Source organism: Mobula birostris, chromosome 9 (genome assembly GCF_030028105.1).
Source record: "Mobula birostris isolate sMobBir1 chromosome 9, sMobBir1.hap1, whole genome shotgun sequence".
Classification (NCBI taxonomy): Eukaryota; Metazoa; Chordata; class Chondrichthyes; order Myliobatiformes; family Myliobatidae; genus Mobula; species Mobula birostris.
Window position 1 is genome coordinate 133038054 of NC_092378.1, and position 19421 is coordinate 133057474.

Sequence of the window (19421 nt, forward strand, 5' to 3'; positions counted from 1 at the left end):
TTGTGTAGGCAGAAGGGATTAGTTAGCTGGACCATTGGTGTCAAAGGGCCTGATCTTGTGCTGTGCTATTCCATGTTCTCTTGTTTCCTGTCCTTCAGGTTTATTAACGTGTAGTCTAATTAACTGGAAGCCATGAAGAGGCAAAGTAAAAGCTCTTTGGGTTAACTTGGGCATTATTTGCTGTGCAGAAATAACTTGTGCATTTGTAATTGTCAGAGCACACAAGCACAGAGAATTGCAGGTTATATAGCTAACTGTGCTAGAGCTATTTCATCTCTATAAATACATATTGTCAGGATAATGCCTCTACAGTAGCTCACAGTTTTAATGGAAAATGTAAACATTTTAGTAAAAAGTAAAGATTACTTGATGTCAAAGACTTACTTCCCAGGAATTTATGAATCAGGTCATTTCCAAATGTTATGCATCAATTCAGAGCTCCAGTTCCAGTCGGTGCCAATGATCCAGATTGACTTCTTCATTTTTGTAGTTCTGGTTGTGCCCATTAATCTCTGATTTGCTCTGAAATGCTCTACCATGGAGGGGAGAAAATGTAAAGCAAGGTTTTTATTTTTTAAAAACTTAACTTGGTATTTATTTGGCACCCATTTTCCTTCCATGCCTTCCAGTTGACGATTGAGCTCCTGCTATCTTGGTGGACAGTGTTCATATTGTACGTTTTGTACTGTTTTATGTTCCAAGGGCAGAATGTTTCTTTCCACGGTATGTAGAGTGCAAAACCTGTATCAGGTGGAGTAACTGAGATGATTGCCTTAAAAGGGAAGAAAATAACACACATGGTTGAGTGAAGATGACTGGGAGGAGCTAATGAGTATATTTTAGTCTTCTACCAAACCGTACATAATGATGTTGCTTTTTAGAATATTTGTTTCTTTCTGCACATTTCCTCCTCCCCACTAGTTTTCCTTCAAGTTAATAAATTGAAAAAAACATTTTTCTTTCCTTATCCTGGTGATAAATTATTTTCCACCACAGTCTTCATTTCAATTTTGTTGAACATTAATGAAGCAAACTGAACAATTGTATTGGGAATTACACAGCTGAGTCAAAGGGAGCTACAAACCAATTTCACTTAAATATTCTGCCTACTTTTATAACCTAAGCAGCAGCCCTGCACATGTTTCAACATGAATCATTATATGTGTGTTGCCCGAAGGACTGATGCTCCATTTAATTTCTTTATTCTAGAGTTTATTTCCTCATATATGGAGGCTCAACGGAAGAGCAGCGATACCTGACCAATCTGAGAAAGGAGAAGACAGCCTTTGAAAATTTGATAAGGTAAATAGAAAAAGTGCTTCAGTGGGGCTGATGATGTAGATGAAACACTTTGTAAAATTGTACTCGCTAAGGTGGTGATGATGACTGACTTGCCCTAGATTTTTGTGAGAGGGTTTCTGATGTAGGATCCAAGAACCTAGATAAGCAATTGCCAAAAATTGAGAATAAAAGATTGTCAGAGTAAAAATTATTCTGATGGTTTGGGAAATACATCAACAAATGCTCCTGAAGCTATCCAGATGAAATGAGTAGTCAAATTCAATCATCCTACAGCTGGGAAAATTGCATACAACTGCAATAAAAAGTTAGAAAGCTATTTTCCTTAACTATAAGTTTATGCTCTTGAACAAAGTGTAAGGCAGGATCTCTTCTACTACCTGCTGTCTAGGTGACACTATACATCTCTCAGCCTAATGCATCGATACACTCTTTTCCCCTGCAGGGTTTCATACAAACATAGAAAACCTTTAGCACAATACAGGCCCTTCAACCCACAATGCTGTGCTGAACATTTACTTACTGTACTTGATCTGGCATTGGGAAATGAACCTGGTCAGGTGTCAGGTCTGTCAGTAGGAGAGCATTTTGGAGATAGTGATCACAATTCTATCTCCTTTACCGTAGCATTGGAGAGGGATAGAAACAGACAAGTTAGGAAAGCGTTTAATTGGAGTAAGGGGAAATATGAAGCTATCAGGGAGGAACTTGGGAACAAGTGTTCTCAGAAGCATAAATTGGGAACGGATGTTCTCAGGGTATGGCAGAAATGTGGCAAATGTTCAGGAGATATTTGCATGGCGTTCTGCACGGGTACGTTCCAATGAGATGGGAAAGATGGTAGGGTACAGGAACCGTGGTGTACAAAGGATGTTGGGAATCTAGTCAAGAAGAAAAGAAAAGCTTCTGAAAGTTTAAAAAAGCTAGGTAATGATAGAGATCTAGAAAATTATAAGGCTAGCAGGAAGGAGCTTAAGAATGAAATTAGGAGAGCCAGAAGGAGCCCTGAGAAGGCCTTGGCGAGCAGGATTAAGGAAAACCTGAAGACATTCTACAAGTATGTGAAGAGCAAGAGGATAAGATGTGAGAGGATAGGACTAATCAAGTGTGACAGTGGAAAAGTGTGTATGGAACTGGAGGAGATAGCAGAGGTACTTATGAATACTTTGCTTCAGTATTCACTATGGAAAAGGAAATGCACTGAGTGTAAAGGCAGCTATTGTTCTTTATTTAGTACATTTGTAATCTACTTGTCTATAATATTAGAATATATTTTAAAAGCCTCTATCATTCAACATTTTTATTCATTATTATTATAATATTGTTCACATTGGGGAAAAAATTGCTGTTTGAATCTGCCCAGGTTCCAATTGATCACTGTAATCAGTGCAAGATAAAAGCCTTAAATAAAGAGTCTTAATAAAGAATATTTAACTGTTATCAATTTCAACCCTGAACATTTTTAGGGAGAAGGCTGTAATGGTAATCCCTGAGGAGAGGGAAGGAAGGAATGACTTCAACTCAGATCTTGCTCGAGATGATGGCCTCTCACCTGCTGAAAGAGACACGCGGAAAGCTGGTTGGTTTAAACTGAACAGGCTCTCTATTTTCTATATTTGTTGTAGATCTGAATAATGCTTCTGGTGGAAATGTCACAACCTCTACTCCAAAGAGAGGAGGAAAAATGAAAGGAAAATCTACCAGTTTATTAACTAGATAAGAATTATATGGAAGTGCATTGCCTGATTTCTTCTGAATACTCTACGTAGCAATAGTAATTGCATAATATTTAAGGGAAAAAAATCTAAATGTTTAGATTTTCGTATGGCAATTAAAGATTTTTTTAAAGCCACGATGTATTTTATTTTAACCACGTGCCTACTTTGCCTTTGTTCAGGGGGCCAGGCTCAGAACAAAGAGCAACATCGCATTATAGTGGATTTACGGGAATTCCGCAGTGAGCTGCCTTCCCTGATACATCGGCGGGGCATTGACGTTGAGCCGGTCACCTTGGAAGTTGGCGATTACATCCTGACTCCTGACATCTGTGTTGAGCGCAAGAGCGTGAGTGATCTGATTGGCTCTCTGAACAACGGCCGCCTTTACACTCAGTGCACCTCCATGTCACGATACTACAAGCGGCCTGTCCTGTTGATTGAGTTTGACCCCAATAAGCCTTTCACCCTGAACTTCCGAGGGTCGGCCCACCAGGAGATTTCCATTAACGACATTACCTCTAAGCTCACCCTGTTGACTCTACACTTCCCCAAGCTGCGAATTATCTGGTGCCCCTCCCCATACGTTTCTGCTGAGCTGTTTGAGGAGCTGAAACAGAACCGACTGGAGCCTGATGCAGCCACTGCCATGGCTGTCACAGCCGATTCTGAAGTTATTTCCGAGTCAGACCGATACAATCCAGGTCCACAAGATTTCCTGATGAAAATGCCTGGAGTGAATTCTAAAAACTGCCGGGCACTGATGAATCGCGTAAAGAACATTGCTGAGCTCGTAAAGCTCTCTCAGGAGCAATTAGCTGACATCTTGGGGAATGCTAACAATGCCAAACAGATTTGGGAGTTCATTCACTCATCGTATACAGACAAGGCAGTACAAGCCAAAAATAGGAGATGATGTTCAGAGCGGAAGGAATTTAATAGAATCTTCCATACCTTCTGTTACCACAGCCTTTGAATACAAAATAGTTGTCTTAAAGAAAAGTTATTAACTTATTTAATTATTGTAGTAGACTTGTAAAAATAACAATAATCTGACAAGAAAAGTATTTCAAATAGGTTTCTAGTTATTTTGATAATAACATCAGGAACTCTATTTAAAATAGCCCTTTGGAAATTCCAGCTTCAACAGTCAGGTGCTTTGCTGATCTATAAATACTTGCTGTGAGTATTAGGGGGGAGAAGTATTAAACTGAAAGAATAGTGAAGTATAAAAATGATTGGGTTAATGCTACCTTCATACAAAAGACATTTAAAGCCAAGTTTTAAGAATGCTGATAAATCAAGCTGATACCAGTCTTTGAATCTAAATAACCAAGGTGTTTAATATATTTATGTCTGTAAATGCTAATGAGATGTACATTTTTGCTGCTTTCATATGTTCTGTGAACTTATCTGTATGTTATAATCCATTTATCATATTAGAATCATCCCTCAAAGTGTATTTTGTATAGTCATTGGAGTCATGTACATAAGATAATGGGATTATCTCTGAAATATTCCTTTGACATTTTTTTAATCAGGTCTGCTGGTCCCTTATTTGGAAGATTCTGCCATAAAATTTGAATCAGTAGACTCTGCTATGCCATTAAACAGCCTTTAATAGACCGACATTATTAAGGACTTGTTTATGTAGCATATGATGTTCGTGTTGCCTCAAGAGAATTCCCTTGGATTTCTTTCCTTTTATGCTTTGAAAGCAATAGATGAAATTTACATTAATTGTGTGATGCAATAAAGCAATTACAAAATAGAAAAAAAACATGAATTTTGGAAGCTTGATCTTAACTTGGAACTTTTTTTGTCAAATCAGTTGAAACAGTACTACACCTTTATTTTCTGTATGGTACACTCTGCTGGATAGGCAATTTGAAATGTTTCAGAAAAAAATCCTTAGGTTTCATTGATTTTTGGGTGCAATATTTTAAAGACAGAAACTGAAACCCTTGGAACTTTCTCAGAAACTTTTGAAGAATTAATAGCACAAAATGAATGAGAAATATCATACACCTTTTAGGTTGGTTGGGGGAAGTGCTAAAATATTGAATCGATGCTTTTTGTACTTGAATATTTTAATATTGTATTTTATTTAATAAACTTTCTGGTTAATAAAAAATGTAGCACTTAAAATCAATGTTCCATTATTTAAAAAGTCAAACTTTTGATTGAAGATTTCCCCTCACCTGTTCTCAGCTGTCACCCGCCAGCGTGTACTCCTTCCCCTCTCCCCACCTGATTCTGATTTCTCTTCCCTTCCTTTCCAGTATCGATGAAGGGTCTTGGCCTGACTTGCTGTTCCTGTAGCATTTTGTGTGTGTTGCCCTGGGTTTCCAGCAACTGCAGAATCTCTTGTGATCTCTTACGTTTATGAAACTGTTTGGTCTGTTTTCTATTTTTATTGATCTTTTGTTGAAGAATGGGTATAAATGCCTGACACCTCTGGCAAGAGTTGCTCTGTGAAGCCCCAATCCCACCACCACCCACCCAGCCCCCATGTGCACTTTGTCTTTTTTAAGCTTCACAATTAAGATAGGTCACATGAAACTCAGAGGAAGTTTATTTACTGCCTACTGAGCCTCTCTGAGTCCTTGGGAAGTGCCGTATGGTTCTTATGTGATAAGTGGAAGTTTCTCTGAAAAGCTTTTGATACAAGATATTCTACTCCCTGGCCTGTACACAATTAACCAGTGCTGCCTGTCAGTTCCACTGTTTGTTGGAAAGCTGATCAATGAGCATTTTGTAACTGAAGATTTGCACAGCTGTAAGAGATAGGGCCACTAACAGCATGTTTGGGAATCTACTCTGTGAGACTATGCTGACAACAGGAAGTCAAGCACATTGGGCAATCTGTGGCTACATTTCAGATGTCCCCAGTAAACATTCCAGTTCCATAGAGTGGCCTCTCCTGTTTGTAGATCGTTTTCACAAGAATGGATTAGTACCCTATTTCCTTACGACTATCAGGCTCCTGAACTGGTGTGGATAACTTAAGTCACAACTCTGAATTGATTCTACAATGTACAGGCTCATTTTCAAGAATTCTTTACAACTCATGTTCTCATGTTATGTTGAACCATTTGTCTTCTTTTGCACATTGGTTGTCAGTCATATATGCTTTTGTAGATTCCATTGTATTTCTTTACTTTTCCTGTAATTGCCTACAAGTAAATGAATAGTACCATATGTACTTTGATAATAAATTTCCTTTGAAGTTTGAATTGGCTGCTAGCCTACATCTATTAAAATGAGTATCTAAGCATTTCTTCCCCATCTACTGAATGTCAATTACAAATGGACTGTTATTTCTATATTTAAATCTACAAATCATGCTGTTAAGAAATCCACAATGATAGGTTTTATTTGGAACAAGAGGATCCCATTGAGACATTGAAGCTTCTATTTAACGCAGTGGATAATTTACACACTAACCAAACATGTCTTTGAACCACATACTGCAATAGATTTTTGTTACCTAAATTAATCACAGATTTAAAATTAACAATTGGCACAGCATTTATCCACTTTGCAAAACTGTTTTCCTTGACTCTACCGCTGTAGATCATAAGCACGGGTTTAATGTAAATGTATTTATAAAGAGTGAGGAGAACTCAACTGCAAACCCCCATGAAATAGAGTTGAGAGAGAGAATGAAAGTGACAGAATTGCTGTAGCTGGCAAGGGATCAATGGACTGATGGACCTACCTTATAAAAGGAAAGTAAAATCTGATCTTCATATAGATTGACAGGATCACTCTAACTGGTAGGTTTGAAAGATAATCTGAAATGAAGTGTGAAGAATCCCAAATTCCAGTGATCAGCTGCTAATTCTATTGTTTGCCTGATCAATCACTTACGAGTGCCTGTGATTACAATTCTACAATTCATATTCTAAAGACAAAACTTTACTTCCTTTCTTATTATCCCTTTTGTTATGCCAGCAGTAAAAGTACCCATCAATCATTGGACAACTGATAAGCATGGGTTTTAAGCCCTGACCTAGTCAGCAGCTAGCAAGTTTCATCGCCATCAGGAGGAATGCAATTTGCCGTAAAGTTAATGTATTGCCACCAATCTTCTGGCAACACACTGGATGGTTAATTACCACCTAATGATGGGGGAGTATGGTCCACAATAGGCCTTGTTTCTCTCGTCACTTGGATTGAGGTATTAGCTCCCTAAGAGTTCTGCCATCTTCACACTATAAGTAGAAGGCAAAAAGAAACCACAGAGGCTGGAAATCTGAAATAACCAAAATGCTACAAATACTCGGGCAACATCCACGGACAGAAACATTCTTAATGTTGCAGCATTTTTTTATTTAAAACTTAACCATAAGTAGTTTATCTTTTCCCTCTCAGAGGTTGGAATCTTAAAATGATGATGACCATTGCACATCTTGGACAGTGACCTTACCTAAAAATATTTCTCTCATCGGCACATTGGTTTACTGAGATAAATTGTAACCCAGTATGCTGCTTTCTTATACATGTACAGTTATAGCAGAATTTTTAATAGTGAAATTGTTTGAACTGCATTGTCTCAAGAGGGGGGAAAATTCAAAACAAGAGACGTATACTTGGGGTTTAATTTTAAGACACATACATTCTCACTGGCTCTCTACTCAGCCTTGGATCAACTGGGCAAGGGCAATAACAATAACTATGTTACTTACTTGCTGCTGTTACACCACTGGCGTCCAGGACAGCAATAAAGGTCCGCCATCTCCGTCTATCCTTGGCCATCTTCTCCTTTGGGCCCCTGGTGGTGTTTCCATTCCTCATTTCTGCCTCTGTGGTACGACACCAAATTGTCTTTGGCCTCCCAGTTTCCTCCGCCCTTCAGGGGTCCAGTGAAGTGCTGTCTTGATGATGGAGTTGTCCTCCCTTCTCATCACATGCCCAGTCTATCTCCAACACTTCATGATGATTGTGGCCATATCCTCTTGATGATACAGCAGTATGGAAAACACGGTGGAAGACGCTTGCAGTATGGTGGAATATAAAGTAGGCAGTAGTCAACATGGTTTCCTCAAGGGAAAATCTTGCCTGACAGATCTGTTGGAATTCTTTAAAGAAATAAGCAGAATAGACGATGGAGAATTGGTTGATGTTGGATTTTCTGAAGGTGCCATACACGAGGCTGCTTAACAAGCTACAAGCCCATGGTATTACAAGAAAGGTTCTAGCATGGATAAAGCAGTGGCTGTCTGGCAGGAGGCAAAGACTGGGAATTAAGGGAGCCCTTTCTTGACTAGTGGTGTTCTACAGAGGTCTGTGTTGGGACCAATTCTTTTTATGTCAATAATTTGGATGATGGAATTGTTGGCTTTGTTGCAAAATTTGCAAATGATATGAAGATAGGTGGAGGGGCAGTAGGTTTGAGGAAGTAGAGAGGCTACAGAAGGGCTTGGACAGATGAGGAAAATGCGCAAAGAGATGGTGCACAGAATACAGTGTCAGGAAGTGTATGGTCATGCACTTTGGTAGAAGAAATGAAAGGGTTGACTATTTTCTAAATGGAGAGAAAATACAAAAAACTGAGATGCAAAGGGACCTTGGGAGTCCTTGTGCAGGATTCCTTAAAGGTTAATTTTTAGGTTGAGTCCATGGTAAGGAAGGCAAATGCAATGTTAGCATTCATTTCAAGAGATCTAGGATATAAAAGCAAGGATGTAATGTTGAGGCTTCTAAAAAGCACTGGTGAGGTCTCACTTGGAGTATTGTGAGCAGTTTTGGGCCCCTCACCCTAGAAAGGTTGTGCTGAAACTGGAGATGGTTCAAAGGAGGTTCACAAAAATGATTCCTGGATTGAATGGCTTGTCATATGAAGTGCGTTTGATGGCTCTGGGCCTGTATTCACTGGAATTCAGAAGATTGAGGGGTGACCTCTTTGAAACTTATCAAATGGTGAAAGGTCTTGATAGAGTGGTTGTGAAGAGGATGTTTCCTATGGCAGGAGGGTTAAGACCAAAGGACACAGCCTCAGAATAGAGGGGCGTCCTTTTAGAATGGAGATGAGGAGGAGTTTCTTTAGCCAGAGAGTGGTGACTCTGTGGAATTCTTTGCCACAGGCAGTTGTGGAGGCCAAGTCTATATGTATACTTAAGGCCTGGTCAGGGCATGAAGGGATACTGGGAGAAGGCAGGAGAATGGGGCTGAGAGAAAAATTGGATCAGCCATGATGAAATGGCAGAGCAGACTTGTTGAGCCAAATGGCTTAATTCTGCTCCTATATTTTATGGTCTTAGGGTCTTGTGACACCGGAGTGGGGCGGAGTTGGAATTTTTGGCCAGAAAATACTGAGGAACTTCCAGAGGCTCGTGATATGGAATGACAACACCATGGCAAGGCCGCTCTCCATCATGCACCAGCATTCTGATGCATACAAAAGTGTAGACAGAATACAGCTCTGGTACAGCTTCACCTTGGTGTGGATGCTGTACTTGGCTGATCATCATATGTAGCTCATTAATCTAAAGGTGTTTCTAGCTTTGCGGAGTCGTCACTGGATGTCGTCCCTGGTCCCACCCTCCTGCCTAATGATGCTGCCCAGGTAGGTGCATCTGCCGGTGCTGGGTAAGTCGATGCCATAAGCTTTGACAGGAGGAGGAGACTCTACACTGAGGGTCATGGTCTCAGTCTTTCCCTGGCTGACTCTGAGTCCAACCTGTCCACCAAAGGTACACAGGTGTTGAGTTTTCTCTTCCATGTGCTGGTGTGTATATGATGGTAATGTGAGGTCATCTGCAAAGTCAAGGTCTTCTAAAGTAGAGTAAGAGTCCACCTAATGCCTCACTGCTTATCTTTTGTTGTTTGCCTCATAGCCCGGTCAAGCACCAGGTTAAACAATATTGCCAACATCTCACAGCTTTGTGTAACTCCTGTCATGACTTCAAAGCTCAAATTACAGTCCCTAACTGTGCCGGTGCAACTAGCATAGAAACCCTGGATGAGCTGGACAATTTTGGAAGTGATCCCGTATGATCTGAGAATTCACCAGAGGCTCTCCCTGTGGATGCTATCAAAAGCCTTTTCAAAGTCCACGAAATTTACAAACAGTTGTCTCTGAAACTCTTTGCACTGTTCTATGATGTGCAGTGTGAAGATTATGGTCGACACAGCCTCCGTTCTTCCTGAAGCCGGCTTGCTCCTTCCTCAAGCACACATCGACAGCATCTGTAATCCGTTGGACAATGACTTTGGCAAGAATCTTGCTGGGCACTGACAAAAGTGTGATGCTGTGCCAGTTCTGCAATCAATTAGTGCTCCATTCTTAGGGATCCTAACAATGACTCCCTTCGTCCAGACCTTCGGTACTTGTCCCTGTTCCCAGATTATAGTAAACAGTAGTTGCAAGATGGCTGCTGCAACTTTTGAACAATTCGGCATTCAAATTGTCATGTGCTCTTCTTTAATGATTTAAATGCAGCAACAATCTCTTCTTCTTGGGTGGATCTGTGTTAATGTTGAGGTCCTCTGCAGCCTCTTATATGTCAGATTCTTCATCTGGTGGTGATCTATTCAGTGATTCTCTGAAATACTCTGTCCATCGTGCTTCTTGCTCTTTCTCAGTTGTCAAAAGCAGATCATCCTTCTCTCTCACAGGACCACTGGATCCAGCCTGGAACTTTTCACATACCAATTTTGGAAACTTGTATTTGTTTCCCTGATCACCTTCGGTCTCCACTGCAAGGTCTGCCATGTAGACTCACTTATCCTTTCTTACAAGTCCCTTCACTCTCTTGTTAGCTTCAGTGTATGCTGGTTGAAGTTTCACCTTAATTCATGTCATCTTTGTATCTAATACTTTCTTCTTAATTTTCTGTTTTTCTTCTAGGGCTGTCCATGTTTCCTGCTGTATCCACTCTTTGGTCTTCTTTCCAGCTCAGTGTCCTAGACAAGCCTCACTGCTCTCCTTGGAAAATGAAACAATCTGCTTCCACATTGTGTCAACCTGTCTGCTGACACATCCTCATCAAGGTCTCGCAAGGCCTGAAATCTGTTCTTAAGCTGAATGGTGAAGGCAGATACACACTGGTGTCTTTGAGCTTCTCAACATCAAAACGTCTTTGTACATGTGTTCTAGTCCCAGTGCTTCTCGGCTTGAGTTTCATCACTCCTACAACAAGGTGGTGATCACTTCCTGTACCTGCTCCTCTCTTCACTTTTACATTCTTCAAGGGTTGTCTTTACATTCTACTGGTCAGTCTCGTTCCTGTCATGTTCACTGGGGGAGCACCATGTCAGTTTGTGGATTTCACAGTGTGGCGAAAGGGTCCCTCTTATGACGAAGTGGTTCATGGCACAGAATTCCACCAGTTTTTCATCATTGATATTCATCAATCCACATCCATGTGCGCCCATAACCCTCGTGAAGTGTGAGTTGTTATTTCCCACTTGGGCATTTAGACTTCACATGACGATGATTATGTCACGGCGTGGTGTTAACTCTGCCTCCGATTGCAGCTGTTCATAGAAGATGTCCTTTTCTTCAATGTCACTATCATTAGTTGGAGCATAGCACAGGATCACAGTCATGTTCACTTGCTTCCCTTTCAGCCTGACTCTCATCAGACTTCTGTTTATTGGTTTCCATTCCAGCAAGCACTCCTCAATGGCTTTCTTCAAAATGACAACTATACCATCATAATGCTGGCCATCTTCCCTTCCTGAGAATAAAACTGTTTCACCATTTGCTGCCTTTAGACTGCCAAACCCTGTCCATCTGCTTTCACCGTCGCCCAATATAAGTTGGCCGTAACAACACATTTTTGCAGTTATTTGTGCTAGCTTTCCAGTGTTGTACATGGTTTGCACATTCCAAAAACCAATTTTGGTCTTGGGCTTGGTTCAGGACTTCCTTCAATGTGCCAGTAGCTTTTTCCTGACTCCAGTTCATACAGCTCTCCAGGTCATTGAGGCACACGAGCCTCCAAAGGTGTGGTGCTCTTGGAGGAATACCTACAAAGTCTGTTGTTTATTGACTACAGCTCAGTAGTCAACACAATCATACTCTCAGTTCTAATCAACAAGCTCCAAAACGTGGACCTCCCTACCTCCCTTTGCATCTGTATCCTTGACTTCCTCACCGGGAGACCACAGTCCGTGCAGATTGGAAATATTATCTCCTCCTCACCGATAGTCAACACTGGGGCACCTCAAGGTTGCGTGCTTAGTCCACTGTTCTACTCTCTCTACACCCACGATTGTGTGTCTGGGCCTAGTTCAGATGCCATCTATAAATTTACCGACTACACAACTATTGTTGGCAGAATTTTAGATGGTAATGAGGAGGTGTACAGGAGCAAGGTAGATCAGCTGGTTCAGTAGTTGAGTGCAAGGTTGTTGCTGTGACATGTCAATAAAACCAAGGAATTGACTGTGGACTTCAAGTTGAGGGAACACACACCAGTCCTCATCGAGGGATCGAAAGTGGAAAGACTGAGCAGTTTCAGATTCCTTGGTGTCAACATCTCTGAGGATCTATCCTGGGTCCAACATACTGATGCAATTTCGAGAACAGCATAACAGCGGCTATATTTCATTCGGAGTTTGAGGAGAATTGGAAGACGTTTGTAAATTTCTACAGATGTGACATGGATAGCATTCTAACTAGTTACATCACCATCTAGTATAGAGGGGCCACTGCACAGTAGCTGAAAGTTGTAAACTCTGCCAGCTCCATCGTGGGCACCAGCCTCCCCAGCGTCGAGGACACCTTCAAAAGACAATGCCTCAAGAAGATGACATCCATCGTTAAGGAACCCCATTACCCAGGATATGCCCTTTTCTCATTGCTATCATCAAGGAGGAGATACAGGAGCCTGAAGACACACTCTCAATTTTTTCAGGAACAGCTTCTTCCCCTCCATCAGATTCTGAATAGACAAAGAACCCAAAAACGCTACCTCAGTATTTTTCCCCTCTTTTGGTACTACTTATTTAATTTAATTTTCTTTTTTATATATATATATTGTAATTTATGTTTTTATTATTATTTATTGCAATGTACTGCTGCCACAAAACAACAAAATTTCACAATATATGCATGCCAGTGACATTAAACCTGATTCCGATTCAGACTCGTTGCCTTTGCTGGTATGCCCAATCATTGAGCGCCACCTAGTGGCAGCATTTGCACACTGACTATATAGCCCCTCATGCCAAACTCCTCAATAACACACCCTGGTATTAATTTAACAAACATTATTGTATATTTGTTTATTTTCCTCAACCATCCATGCATAATAGTTTAGTAGTGATTTTATTGTGAATTGAAAATCAGTGCATGCTTCTGTAATGGACTAAAACATAAAAGCAGGGATTTAATAATGAGGCTTTGGTCAGACTACATTTGGAGTATTGTAAGCAGTTTTGGAGCCCATATCTAGGAAAGGATGTGCTAGCATTGGAAAGGGTCCGGAGGACATTTATAAGGGTGATCCTGGGAATGAAATGGTTAATGTATGAGGAGTGTTTGATGTCCCTGGGGAGGAGGCAGAAGAATGGGAAAATAAATCAGCCATGATCAAATGTGGAGCAGACTTGATGTGCCAAATGGTGTAATTCTGCTCCTGTATCTTAAGGTAATAAGATTGTGCAACCTCACCAAACACCTTCAGCGCTTTCTTCCGACAAGGGACAATGAGTTGAACAAAGGTGGTGCTCTGATGTTAAAGAATGTGTTCTTTGTCAACTAGATGACTGTAGGTGTATAGGTAATGTATCTCTGCTTATTCATAGAACTGTACACCCACATAGCTTTGCACATCTTAATCAGAGCATGGGCAAAATAAACTACACACAAGTGGAAAGGTGTAATTTCACAGCGGCACCCAACCAGAACATTTACTAGATAAAGGCAGTGCATGCCAAAACAAAGGGGGAGGAATTTTGTATGAAAAGACCTTTCTATACAATACATTACATTAAAAGACTATTTCTGTACTTAAACCAGAAAGACCTGGATATTTGGTTTATTTGGGAAGTTATAAGACCAAAAGGTATAGGAGTAGAATTAGGCCATTTGGCCCATCGAGTCTGTTCTGCCATTTCATCATGGCTGATCCACTTTTCCTCTCAGCCCCAGTCTCCTGCCTTCTCCCCATATCCCTTCATCCCCTGACCAATCAAGAAACTATCAATCTTTGCCTTAAATAGGCATAAAGATTTGGCTTCCACTGCTGCCTGTGGCAAAGAATTCCACAGATTCACCACTCTCTGGCGATAGAAATTCCTCCTCATCTCCGTTCTAAAAGGATTTCCCTCCATTCTGAGACTGTGTCCTCTGGTCTTAGACTCTCCCACCATAGGAAACATCCTCTCCACATCCACTCTATCAAGGCCTTTCACCATTTGATAGGTTTCAATGAGGTCATCCCTCGTTCTCCAGAATTTCAGTGAATACAGGCCTAGAACCATCAAACGCTCTTCATATGACAAGCCATTCAAACCTGAATCATTTTCGAGAACCTCCTTTGAACCCTCTCCAGTTTCAGCACATCCTTTCTAAGATAAGGAGCCCAAAACTACTCACAATACTTCAAGTGAGGCCTAGGCAGTGCTTTATAAAGTCTCAATGTTACATCCTTGCTTTTATATTCTGTTCTTCCTGAAATGAATGCTACATGGCATTTGCCTTCCTCAACACAGACTCAACCTGCAAGTTAACCTTTAGGGAATCCAGCACAAGGACTCCCAAGTCCCTTTGCATCTCAGTTTTTTGCATTTTCTCTCCATTTAGAAAATAGTCAGCCCTTTCATTTCTTCTACCAAATTGCACGACCATACACTTCCTGACACTGTATTCTGTCTAAGTCCTCTGTAGCCTCTCCGTTTCCTCAAAAGTACCTGTCTCTCCACCTAACTTCATATCATCTGCAAACTTTGCAACAAAGCCATTAATTCCATCACCCTAATTATTGACGTAAAAAGAATTGGTCCCAACACAGACCCCTGTGGAACACCACTAGTCACCAGCAGCCAACCAGAAAAGGCTCCCTTCATTCCCACTCTTTGCCTCCTGCCAATCTACCATTTTCTTATCTTTCCTGTAATGCCATGGGCTAAGCACCCTCGTGCGTGGCACCTTGTCAAAGGCCTTCTGAAAATCCACGTACACAACATCAACTGATTCTTCTTTGCCTATGCTGCTTGCTATTTCTTCAAAGAATTCCAACAGATTTGTCAGGCAAGATTTTCCCTTGAGGAAACCATGCTGACCACAGTCTGTTTTATCACGTGCCTCCAAGTACCCTGAGACACTGTATTTGTTCTATAATGAATACCTTCCAACCAATTGACACCTCTTCCTAAAGATTTGACTTCACTTTTTTACCAACAGAGCAACACTGCCCACTCTGCCTTCCTTCCAGTCCTTTTGATACAACGTGTATCCTTGGACATTAAGCTCCCAGCTATAACCTTCTTTCAGCCATGATTCAGTGATGCCTACAACATCATACCTGCTGACCAGTAACTGTGCTGCGAGTCCTGCCGAAGGGTCTTGGCCCGAAACGTCGACTGTACTCTTTTCCATAGATACCGCCTGGCATAGTTCCTCCAGCATTTTGCTCAGCTGGTCAGACTGCATCTGTGGGAGGAGAAACAAGGTCAATGTTTCGAGTCAGAGACACTTCATCAAAACTGGAAAGGGGATAGAAGTGGCTGGTAAAAATGCAGGGAGGGTGGGGTAGGGGAATTCTATGACAGGGTTAAAACCAGGGGGATCAAGGTGACAGCGTAACCCTCCACTGCCCACTTCTACCTCCTACACAAGATCCATGAACCTCACTGGCCAAGTAGAGCCCACTCCGGCCCCACTGAATTCATGCCCTCATTGTGAATGGTCAATGAGTGAATGGGAGCAGTTCAAAGGCGAGAACACAGATAAACAAATGTGGGAGCTGTGAAAAGCTGCATATGTCCTCCGCTCCCAGAGAGTGCACTTCTATTAAAATGTGCCAGCCCAAGGCTTGCTGGTCCTGCTGCCCAACAACTCTATCAATCTCCGACTGTCGGGATGGATGGTAGCCATGAACGAAGTGTGTCAGGGTGCCAAGCTAGAAAAGAGAAGGGGACCTAGGAATCAGGTATTGGAATTGTGGATTTCAGTATTCAGCTCTGAGGGCTGCAACACGTCCAAGAGCAAAATGAGGCACTGTTTCTCAGGCTGGACTTGGACGTTTCTATGGCTGTCCTGTAGGTAGGAGACCAATTGGCTCACCCCCATATCTCAGTCTGTGACCTCCTGTCACGGTAAGGCCCAACACACACCTGAAGAACAAGAGTAATATCATATAGCTGAGGAATAAGCCTTTCTGCTCACCGTGACTGTGCTGACTGTGATTCCAATCTAACTATTCCCATCTGCCTGGACATGGTCCCTATTCCTCTACCCCCTACCTGTTTGCCTGTTTCTCTAAATGTCATATCCCTAACCGTCATATCTGCTCCTTCCACCTCCTACAACTTCCAGGGTAACTTGACCTGCACATCTATAAACTTTCCCCACCTCACCTTAAAGCCACACTCTCTAGCATTTAATGTTTCAGCCCTCTCTATGTATCTTATACGCAGCACCTCATTTCCCATCTGGAGCAAAAAAAGTCCTGCTGGAGGAACTCAGTCTGATAAGAAGCTTTCATGAGTGAAAGGAATTGTCAACGTTTCGTGTTTCCACCATCTGCAGTCTTTTGCGTCTTCATTTTTCATCTGGGTATGTATGCCTTTTGGGCTCAGTATTGAATTCTACGGCTTCAAGTACTTGATGTGATTGCTCCCCTTCACTCATGGAGCAGGTAATTTTGTTTATAATTTATTCTTACGCTCACTTCGTTTCACCCTGGCAGAGCCAGCCCCCACTCACCCCCCCCCCACCCCCCACTTCAGCTTTACCAGCTTCTGTTGTCTCCTTTTCATTTCTGCTGAGGAGTCTTCTACTTAACACATTGACTTTCTCTTTCCACAAAAAGCAGCCTGACCCACTGAGCATTTCTGATACAGAACAGCGCAGTTCGGGGCACTTGGCCCAGGACGTTGTGCTGACCGTTTAACCTATTTCAAGCTCAGTCTAACATACACAGCCCATAACCCTTCATTTCTCTCTCATTCACACACCTGTCTAAGAGTCTTAAATGTCCCTATCGTATTAGCCTTTGCCACCATCCTGAGTAGTGCATTCCAGCCACTTGGTGCCCTCATTGTGAAAAAGGACCTATGTCTGACATCTTCTCCCAAACATTCCTCTACTTGTCCCCTGATATTAGCCATTGACACCCTCAGAAAAGGGCACTAGCTCTCCACTCAGTGTATGCCTCTTATAATCACGTAAACCATAACATATAGGAGCAGACAAGAGAAAGTCTGCAGATGCTGGAAATCCAAGCAATGCACACAAAATGCTGGAGGAACTCAGCAGGCCAGGCAGCATCAATGAGAAAGAGCACAGTCGATGTTTCAGGCTGAGACCCTTCATTCGGACTGGAAAAAAGATGAGGGGTCAGAGTAAGGAGGTAGGGGGGAGGGGAGGAAGAACCACAAGGTGATAGGTGAAGCCGGAAGGGGGGAGGGGTGAAGTAGAGAGCTGGGAAGTTGGTTGGTGAACGAGATAGAGGGCTGGAGAAGGTAGAATCTGCTAGAAGAGGACAGAAGGCCATGGAAGAAAGAAATGGGGAGGAGCACCAGAGGAAGGTGATAGGCAGGTAAGGAGATAAGGTGAGAGAGGGAAATGGAAATGGGGAATGGTGAAGTGGGGGGGGGGTGGTTCTTTACCGGAAGTTCAAGAAATTGATGTTCATACCATCAGGCTGGAGGCTACCCAAACAGAATATAAGGTGTTGCTCCTCCAACCTGGATATCGTTTATTCTCCTAATTTGTCCAAGTCTTTTTGCATACTGCTTGCTTCCTCAACACTACCTACATCTCCAACTATCTTTCTATCATCGTCAAAACTGGCCACAAAGCCATCAATTCTGTCATCCAGATCATTAACATATAATGTTGAAGGTAGACGACCCAACACCGACCCCTGCAGAACACCGCTAGTCACCAGCAGCCAAGCAGAAAAGGCCCCCTTTAATCGCACTCTTTGCCTTCTGCTGGTCAGCCATTCTTTGCTCCATTCTAGTATATTTCCTGTCACAGGCTCTTATCTTGTTTAGCAGAGTTATGTCTGGCACCTTTTCAGAGGCCTTAAAAAACCTAAGTATACAACATCCACTGACTCTCCTTTGTCTATCTTACCTGTTATTTCCTCAAAAATTCCAACAGAATTGTCAGACAAGATTTCTCCTTAAGGAAACCATGCTGACTTCCACCTATTTTATCGTGCACCTCCAAATAACTCAAAACTTCATTAAATTTATCATTAAATTCGGACTCTAACATCTTGCCCAGTGTTTCAACCTGGGGTCCGCAGACTCCTCGGTTAATGGTAGGAGTCCATGGTATAAAAAAGTTTGGGAACCCCGGATCATGCCAAACACTTAAGTCAGACTAACTGGCCTATAATTCCCTGTCTTTCGCCTCCCTCACTTCTTAAAGGGTGGAGCGATGGTTGCAGTTATACACCTCTACCACTCACCTTCCTTTGCTCCAAAGAGAAAAGCCCTAACTCACTCAACCCTTCCTCATAAGATTTACAACATCTGCAGTTATCTTGATTTTTTTTTAAAAACATTATCTGGCCTATTTCATATGACTGTAAAGGAGGTATTTCATTTTTTAAACACTATTATGTTGAGAAATTAGGTATCGCACAGCCTACAGGGAGGTTAGCACATTCATTCTTAACTCACTTACTAACTGCCAATTATGCCACTGCTGTTTAGGGCAGCAATGAAGGTCCTCCATCTCTGGCAGTGTTCAGGGCTTCCTTCATCGTGTCAGTAGCTTCCTCTCAGTTTTCACTACTGTCAGTCATGCAAGTCCCAGGTGGAGGCTCAGGAACACCATCGCACTCAGCTGTAGAAGGATTCTTCATTGCTGTTTCCGTAACTATTCTGTTTGATCAGTCAGGGTGGCAGCCCTGAGCTGAACCTCCGAATCTGGAGGACCGGTGGACCACTCTTAGTCTGACCTCTACCCTTTGACCCGTTTGGCATAGGTGGCCATCCCAAGAGCCAAAGCATAAAGCCCTGACCCCAGCCAACATAGCTCTCTGGGTCATTGAGGCACGCAAGCCTCCAAATCCTACAACAAGTTTGGAGGATTCATTCTTGAGAATATCTTTTACTTTTCTGAAATATGTCTCTGTGACATATTTAATATACAAACCACTAGAATAAGTGTTCTTTTAAACTGGAGTTCTCATTTAGCCACGATTTATTTTCCGACAGAGTGCTTAGCGATAGAGTAAATGGTTTCTGTTAAAGAGTGAGATATATGGC

The 19421-nt window shown here is 41.9% G+C and overlaps 1 protein-coding gene across 1 annotated transcript in view; it reads left to right on the forward strand.

The window, feature by feature from the left end:
* ercc4 (excision repair cross-complementation group 4) overlaps nucleotides 1-6204 on the forward strand; it is a 49820-nt gene extending 43616 nt beyond the window's left edge. Inside the window, exons 9-11 of the mRNA XM_072268852.1 lie at nucleotides 1210-1302; nucleotides 2766-2878; nucleotides 3197-6204. Of these exons, the coding sequence (XP_072124953.1) occupies nucleotides 1210-1302; nucleotides 2766-2878; nucleotides 3197-3930 (940 nt within the window). The 3' untranslated portion in view covers nucleotides 3931-6204. The remainder of the gene's footprint in view (nucleotides 1-1209; nucleotides 1303-2765; nucleotides 2879-3196) is intronic.
* Nucleotides 6205-19421: the final 13217 nt, after the last annotated feature.